Raw genomic sequence first — 8,212 nt, 5'->3', positions numbered from 1 at the left:
CCAAAAGTGAGCGGGCTTCCCTCCTCTCTACCCAGTCTCAAGTGCCTGGCCTGGCCATGCTGGTCTGGAGAAGCGGGCACGGAGGCCAGACGGGGCTTCTTGTTTTTGAGACCGGGTCTCACTATGCAGCCCAGGCTGGCCTCGAACTCGGGGCAATCCTTCTGCCTCAGCCTCCCGAGTGCTGGGATCACAAGGTGCACCCCCACACCCGGGGAGGCTCCTTTTAAAGGCAAGATGCCAAGCTGCTCAGAATCTACAGCCCAGCAGGGGCCTCAGCCGCTGAGCTTGACCACGTGATTTTGGAAACTACTAAAAACGTGTCCCTGGGACGTGGCTAGGAGTGTTTTCATTCATCATTCATTCATTATGCCACATTTGCCCGAGACATAGCCTGTTCTGTAACATAGACTGGGTACACATGACAGAAAGCGCTTAGGCAGCTGCGATCTAGTTGGATTTTTTTGCCCCAGTACTGGGAATCGAACTCAGGACCTTGCTCTCTTGCGAGGCAGGCATGGTGCCACTGAGCTACATCCCCAGCCCTCTGGTTTGATAAATGGTGTAAAAGCACTGAGGAGGGCCAAGGGGGTGTGGAGAGGGGCTCTCGACCTGTCAGAGGCAGGTTCTCCAGACAGAAGAGTGTGAGCTGAGAGCTGTGGGTCCAACGGGTCAGGGACGGGCAACGCGGAAAACGCTGCACGGACAGAATAGAGAATGAGGTCGAAAAAAGCATCCTGAATTCGGACGACTGAAAGAGCAGTGGTGTTGGAGGTCCCTGGGGAACGAGGAGAGGTGGCGCTGGAAAGAGGTAGGGCCAGGATTGGGAAGTGTTCCTCATATACCTCGTCAAGAAGCCTTGGATTTCTGGCAGAAGATTGGTTCCAGTGTGGAAGACGATTTGTAGCCTGAAGGCCAATTAAGAGGTTGGAGGGACGTGAAGAGAAGTAGAGGGGTTCCAGAAACTCTGCAGTGGAAGGATGCCATGGTTTGTGTCTGGATGTCCTCCTAAACCCTCGTGCGCTCACTGGGGGCTTTGGGAGGTGACCGGATCCTGGGACGTGGCCTGGAGGTCCTCTCTCTCTCTCTCTCTCTCCCTCTCCCTCTCTCTCTCTCTCTCTCTCCCTCTCCCTCTCTCTTTGTGCTCTGCCACGTCGCCCTGATGACTTGGAGCCAGCTAACCACAAACTGTGAGCCTAGATAACCCTTTCCTCCTTTAGGTTGTGGGCGTGTTGTGTCTCTGAGATGAGGAAAGTGAGACCATGCACAGCACTTGGGTGTGATTAAAATGAGGAGTGAAAGAAACTTGCAATTCTCTGCCTTGGGAAATCTACGTGGACGTGGTAATAAAATGACTTTAGAAGGAAATGTAAGTTCGTTTTTTCAACATGCTTTGTTGGAGGTGCCTGTGGAGATGTCAGATGATTTTTAGAGTGGGTTTTATATGCAGTAGCTCCATTTGTGTGAACACTGAGACTAGAAGACAGAGAAAGGGCAGAGTAAAATCACTCAGCCGACTGTTGTGTGTGTGCATGTGTGTTCTGGGCCTCCCTCACAGTTACTATGCCGTTCTATCTCTAATATGAGTAAGAACAAACTGTCTCGCCCACATCATGCACAAGTAGACAAGTGACCAGTGGACGATTAGATCCACGTACCTAGCCCAGGGTAAGATGTACTCCGGTGCCAGTTTCCCAGCGCTGCACACCGAATTCCCATCCACGCAGTTCTGAGGGCGAGAGGCCCCAGGTGCTGTGCCATGCCATCTCCTCTGTTCCAGGTGACTCGAGGCTGAAATCCACAGTGCCCAGGCTGAGCTCTCATCGGTGGGCCCTGGGGGGCCTGCTCCCCCCTCATCCTGCCTGCAACTTTCTGTGCCTGCAGCCCCGCGGTGAGTACTGGTTTCCCTGAAGGCGGGTAGCTGCAGCCACCCTGGCTCCTAGGCCCCGCCTGCTTCTCCTGGCCTGTGCTCCCTCCGACCTGGGGCTGGGCCAGCGAGGCAGGGTCCGTCCTTCTGCATTCTGAGGCCCTTCTGCAGCCACCTGGGGAAAAACCTCTGCTTTGAAAGGGCTCTTGCAGTTAGCTCAAGCCCATGCACATAATCACATACTTTAGAGTCAGCTGTGTTAACAATATGAATTTAAAGATTTTTCTCGCAAGACATGATGCGATTGGGCTGGGGATGTAGTTCAGTGGGTCAGCACCTGCCTCGCAAGCACAAGGTCCTGAGTTCAATCCCTGGTACCAAAAGAAGAAGAAGAAGAAGAAGAAGAAGAGGAAAGACAAGATGGGATTCAGCAAGTTAAAGTATATTTTTAATGTGAGGTTTAGCAAATCAGTGCTTTTAATGAATACTATGCCGTGAATACCACAAGACGTGATAACACCGGAAGTCTCCGTGTGAAACCTTTACAGGTGGCCTTTCTGTGTCTTTTTGCTTCGGTTTTGTTGTATTCTTCTTTCTTTTTTCTCTTTTTACACTGTTCAGGATCAAACCCAGGGCTTGGCACATGCCAAATCCTCTTCTAAGCATTTCTGGTATCCAAATTGATTACATATGTAAAAAAAAATAACTGAAATGTTCATAACTTTTGACCTTGTAACATCTGCCTTCATACAAGAGCAGCACATTTATACACATATATGTAAATATCTGCATAATAAAATCAAGGAGAAAAAGGTGAGACCTAGAGGGAATGTCTGCTAAACAGACGGCGCTGTCCAGGCAGTCCAGCTGTTTCTGGGCTGACGTGAAGTTATAAGCATTAAACAGGTCCATATAAATGCAGGGAGTGGGGTCCCCATGAATTATTTTTATATGAGAAAGATTTCAAGGCAATTAAAAGCCTTAGAAAAGTAGTTATCTATCAGTTTTTCCTCTGTAAACCAGGTCCTCGCCTTCGCTCTTCCATAACTGGTGTAAAATGTTTGCCTCCGGCTAAACTTGCGTAATGAGCTCTTCCGGTGCTATAAAACAAATGCTTCATTGTAATACATAGAAGAATGGGCCACTGAGGTGCAGCTGGAATAGCTCAGTTGGGAGAGTGTTAAACTGAAGATGTAAAGGTCCCTGGTTCAATCCTGGGTTTCGGCAGTGGTTTTATAAACCTCACAGCTGCTCTGCACTTTGGAAATAATCCCGAGTTGCTCAGTCACTTTCTGGGCGTTACCTCTCCCACACAGGGTGCTTCTTTTAAACTCCTGAGTGGAAGTCAGCTAAGCTCCCTGGGTTTGGGTCTGACGGTCCCCTCCCTGCGGACCCCAGGATCGAGGTCTGCTCTGCAGGGCGCTGTAGGGTTCGGCCGACCCAGACCCTGGCCATAGCTCAGGGGCTGTGCCTGGCCCAGGAAACCTGCTCACTTCCTTCCCCAAGCAGACCTATCCGATTTCGGATCCTCAAAGCCTCACAGCGTGCAAAGCAATCTGCTTCCATCACCGACCTGTCTGTGCCTGGGAAGGATGAGCCCAAGGGCAGAATCACCAGGGGACCCCCAGCAGGAGCCCTCATCTGTCACCAGGAGCTGTCCACACCCCTCTGGGGTTCAGGTGGAGCACAGGGCAGTCTGGAGGCCCCGGACTGGAGCCTAATTTTTAAAACTAGCAAAGGACAGCAAAGCAACTTTGTAAGACGCTGGGCCGCCCCCTCAGGGGATGCGACAGACACACACTTGGCTGCGGCAGCTCCTTGGGTTTGGCCAGGCCAGGCAGGAGGAACCTTGGGGAGAGTGGTGAGATCCGGGTCTCAAAGGCAAAAGGGAGACTGACTCTTTGCAGCCCCCTCCTGTTCATCCGCTAAGCTGCCTACCGAGGAGGGGCTCCATCCTCTACAGGCTTTGGTTCTTGGGTGGACAGATGCGTTTTATTAGGGGGTTTGGGGAAAATCCAGCGATGAACAAAAGCAAGGAAACCAAGATGGTGGCCAAATACGTGGACAGTGCGGCTCTGAGCGACGGTCGGCCTGAGGTCCTGGGCGTTTCATGAGCATGCGTGGTCGGACTGCAGCAACCAGTTGCTTGGTCTAGAAGTTCTTGGGGAGGTATCTGCTTTTAAAGATTTGATGAGCATTTGCATCAGCAGGCTTTGAGGACATGTGGTTATTGGAAGCCCCGGAGGGCAAAGCTCTGGCGAGGAAGAAGGCTCTCTCAGAACTCAGACAGGAAGAGCGCCTGGGTCTCCAGCTCCATGCCCCGTGGAATGCGGAATGGACTGCCGCATCAGCTCACTTAGATTGCAGATTGCTAAACCTGCTCCACAGGTTTTGAACCTCTCCACCTCCACAATTGTTTAGACCAAGTTCTTAAAATCCATCCGTCTCTAAGTCTGTTTTCTTCTCTATCTCTTACGGCTGGAATCCAAATGTCCCCCCAAAGCCCCGTAGTGCAGGGGGTCCTGTTGTGGCCAGTGGAATTCTGAGTAACTGAATGGATCTGAGGCTCCACCTCACCACGTGGGTCACTTCGTGGTAGATTAATAGCTCAGTGGGCTCACTGGGCAGTGCAGCCTAGTTGGATGAGGTGGGCACTGCGTGCGGTTGTCTTCGAAGGGTACATCTCGACCCTCCAGCTGGGCTGCAGCGTACCTCGAGGCCCTCCCTGGCTCTTCCGTGCTCCGCTTCCCGGCTGCCCTGAGGTAACAGCTTTCCGCTCTGAAGGAATCCAGCGGCCGCACCCTGATCCCAGTTGTCTCTAACCCGCCACTCTCAGCACGACCGAATCTGGAACCGACACCACCAGCCCTGCTATTGATAGCAGCTGGGCTCCTGTTACCCCTTTCGCTCTCTCAGGCTCACTCTTGTCAGGAAGCTGCAACCCTTTTCAGTGAACTCCACCCTCCTACAAAAGAGCCCACAGCCTGGAGGAGGGCAGCGGTCTGGTCTCCAGGGCCAGAGCCTCCCTCTCGCGTTTGTTCTGCAGTAAACCCGTCCTGTGAGCTCATACCCGTTTCTTTTCCTTTTTCCTAACACTTTCCCATGGCCTTTTAAAAAAGCACAACATTTATTGATGCATTTTAGATATACATAAGGACAACATCCATCTAGGGAATCTGGCCCTGTGCATGATGCATCTCGCTTCTACTTTTTTTCTCCCATGCCCTTCTGCCACAATGTTTCAGTGGACTGAAACATCTGAAACCATGCGCCAAAATAAATCTTTTCTATAGTTGGATAAATGTACTTACAGGCTATGGTTTCTGTTTCCCGGGAGTCCCACCGAATAGGCTACCTGTACCTCACTGGTCCTGTTTCTGGGGAAGCCGGATAGCGTGTTTTACCCAGGAAGGGGGGAGCGAGACTGCACTGCTGCCCTCAGCCTCGAGATCGTCCACCTCGGCCTCACGGGGGGAGTCGCCCCCGGAAACCTGGGCCTTTGCCCTCGAAGCCCTAGCCGTTCTCAGCGCGGAGCGGAGTCGCAGCGAGGCGTGCTGGGGCTGCCGGAGGCCGCAGGTCCCGGGCCGAGTCATCTGGCTGTCCCTGGAAACCCGAGGTTTTCCTTGGCGTCGTCATCGCGCCCCAAATTTTGTTTTCTGACGATGCCGTACAAACTGGAGTTCCAAGCCCTCCGCGTCTTTAAGAATGACTCATTTCCTGGCATCTCCCTTTCTGTACATGAGACACACGTTCATACACTTGTTTTTCTCTTTCTATTCTTTTATTACGAGAGTCAGGTGCTGGGAGGAAGGAGGGCAAGGGAACAGAAAGGGAGGTGACATCCAGCTAGCCCGGGAAGAGCACAGGCCCGAAAGCCGGAGGTGTCCGGGTGCGTCCTGGGGCGGACCGAGGCCCCAGCTGCGCGTGCGTGGGGACGGCTATGGGCGGGGCGAGGGAGGCCGAGAGGCCGGCCGTGGGTGGGGTGTGGCCGAGGGCGTACCCTTCGGTGGGCGTGACCGGGATCGCTTCACTCCTTGTCCGTTTCTCGGCTTGCGGACTGGGACGTGGCTGCCCTCGGGTCCCGGCCTTGGCCGTGCGCTGCGGCTGGGACCCTTGGCTCCTCCTGCTCGCGGCCAGGCGGGGCGCAGCCTCATCTTTCGGGGCGGGGTCTCAGCGTCCAGATCTGCATCCGCAGCCCGGCCCAGATGGGTGCCTCCCCTCGCTGGCTGCGTGTAGTCCCTCTGCGCGGCTCGCGGCTTCGGAACCGAGGGGATCGCGGGCGGGGCGGGGTCCAGAATCCACCGGGAAGGCGTCTGCAGGTTCGCAGAGAAGCGGAGCACTCTTAAGGCACTGGAGCAGAAGAACACGTGGTGAGCCCGGGTAGCTCAGTCGGTAGAGCATCAGACTTTTAATCTGAGGGTCCAGGGTTCGAGTCCCTGTTCGGGTGTAGCTGCTTTTTAAGTTATTTTTGCACCATGAGAACCGGTGTTGGGGGGGTACCTGTGTCGGCGGCATTTAGAGAAAGCCGTGTTCGGATCCTCGGTGGCCACCTTGCCCCGGGGCCGATGTCCGCACGGCCGCGCCGAGGCCTGGGGGCGCCGCGCACGTCTGCGGGTGACAGCGGGGCCAAGTCGGGGCTCCGGGACGAGAGGCAGAGCCGGAGTGCGCCCGAGCGCCCCTACCCGGTCCTCCTCCTCCTCCTCCAGGCCTCCAGCCGTGGTGGTCGCTCTGTCTCAGCCCCGACCTTGCGGCCGGCCTGTCCGGGCGCGGACGAGAGGCGCTCTCCGTTCGGCGGCACTGCGCGGCCTTTGGAGCGGAGCCCGGCCGCTGCTGCAGCAGGGCGGGGTTGGGCACCGCCGGCCTGGGGCGGTGAAGGGCGGCCAGGCCGGGCCTCCTTGCTCCCGCTGTTCTCCAGCCTCACAGCTCAAAGCAGGGCGCTCCGGGAGGCAACATTTGGAGGAAAAGTTGGAGAGAAGGGAAACGAATTCTTTCTGTTTCAAATTCCCCTAGGCACGTGCAAGGAAGCGTTCGTCCCTGCCGAAATAGCTCAGTTGGGAGAGCGTCAGACTGAAGATTAAAAGGTCCTAGGTTCGGTCCCAGGTCTCGGCAGGTTGCCGGTGCCCCCGCAGCGACAGACGCGAAGCCGGCCCCCAACATGGGTCTTTCCCCGGATTCACAGGCGGCCAGGGCCTTAGCCCTGGCTTCTCCTGAGCTCCGTGGTTTAATACTTGCGGACGCGAAGCAGCACATCCTGACAACAGGCCACGGGGCATTGGTTTTTTGAACAGAAAAGTACTGCATGTCAGTTCATAGGGAAAACTGATACAAAGCAATCTGCAAAGCCGGCTGCGTCTCGCCCCATCTCTGAACTCCCAGCCTGGGCCCAGCCGGGTTTCCCCCAACACCCGGGGCTCGCTCGGGACTCCGGAAAAGCGAGTGTGGATTTTAAAATAGGCTTCGCCCAAACAGGGACTCGAACCCTGGACTCTCAGATTAAAAGTTTGATGCTCTATCGACTGAGCTCCCCGGGCCCTGCGGGCCGGTACCGCCCTCCGCCTGTCTGGCAAAGGCGCCACGGAAGGGCTGTGATCCTGCGAGGCGAGGGCCGGATCCACCGCGACCCCCCGGCCCCCGGGTCTCTTAAGCGCTTGCCCCGCCTTCTCCGAGGCAGGCGGGACACGCTATCTGTCAGGTTATCCCGCGCTTTGGGATTCCCCGGTTCCACTCAGATCGGAGCTTCTCAGGCTGGGATTTCTGAGCGTTCAGCGGAGAAACGTGCAAAGCACCCACGTCCTCAGTGCTGCAAGGTTCTGGAGGAAGCGGTAGATGTTGGAAAATCACAGCAAACGCGCTGCGTCCTCCCCCTCCCTCCCGGCCTTGCAGCCGCGTTCGGGCCGTCCCGTCTCCCCGGAGGTACCTGAGGACCGAGCCCGGTGGTCCCGGCGCCGCCTTGGTTCCTCCGCGCCGCCCGCGGGGCCACCCGAAGCCTCTCGCAGCGCCGGCCCCTCCTCAGTCCTCCCGCGCGTCCGCCCGCAGGCCGGCCGGCTCCTCCTCCCGCCCCTCGGGCCTTTGCGCGGCGGCGCAGCAACATCGGTGGAGAGGATCGGGTCTGCTTTCGGTGGACGCTGCCTTCGCTCCTTCCCAGCCGTGGATTCTCAAGTCGTCCCGCATTCTCTGCTCTGGCGAAAAGGAACTGTCTGGGGTTCAGATTCAGACCCAGATCCCGGCGTCTGCGCACCTAAAGTCCCAACAGGGAACGCCGAAGGGCGAACACAGAGCCGCCAGAAGTGGGGTTCGAACCCGCGCACCCCAGAGACCACGGAGCCCTAAGTCCGACGCTCTAACCAT

The 8,212-nt window shown here is 56.3% G+C and overlaps 1 protein-coding gene and 3 non-coding genes across 4 annotated transcripts; 2 read left to right on the top strand and 2 right to left on the bottom strand.

Annotated features, from left to right (window-relative positions):
* Nucleotides 1–2,290: 2,290 nt before the first annotated feature.
* LOC101717649 (uncharacterized) lies at nucleotides 2,291–7,114 on the bottom strand. Its single transcript, XM_013067436.2, has 3 exons — nucleotides 7,093–7,114; nucleotides 6,365–6,596; nucleotides 2,291–6,214 (listed from the first exon to the last, which is right to left on the bottom strand). The coding sequence occupies exons 1-3, from the start codon at nucleotides 7,112–7,114 to the stop codon at nucleotides 5,803–5,805; spliced, it is 666 nt and encodes a 221-aa protein (XP_012922890.2). The 3' UTR covers nucleotides 2,291–5,802.
* Trnaf-gaa (transfer RNA phenylalanine (anticodon GAA)) lies at nucleotides 3,019–3,091 on the top strand. The gene has a single exon. It is a non-coding gene; the product is annotated as a tRNA-Phe (tRNA).
* Nucleotides 6,239–6,311, top strand: Trnak-uuu (transfer RNA lysine (anticodon UUU)). The gene has a single exon. It is a non-coding gene; the product is annotated as a tRNA-Lys (tRNA).
* A 208-nt stretch (nucleotides 7,115–7,322) lies between the features above and the next one.
* Nucleotides 7,323–7,395, bottom strand: Trnak-uuu (transfer RNA lysine (anticodon UUU)). Its single transcript has one exon. It is a non-coding gene; the product is annotated as a tRNA-Lys (tRNA).
* Nucleotides 7,396–8,212: the final 817 nt, after the last annotated feature.

The sequence above is a fragment of the Heterocephalus glaber genome, unplaced genomic scaffold (genome assembly GCF_053883595.1).
Source record: "Heterocephalus glaber isolate CG9 unplaced genomic scaffold, H.glaber_assembly_v1.0 deba00001805, whole genome shotgun sequence".
Classification (NCBI taxonomy): Eukaryota; Metazoa; Chordata; class Mammalia; order Rodentia; family Bathyergidae; genus Heterocephalus; species Heterocephalus glaber.
The sequence above is the reverse complement of the archived record's forward strand: the minus strand, read 5'-3'. Positions and strand labels throughout refer to the sequence as shown.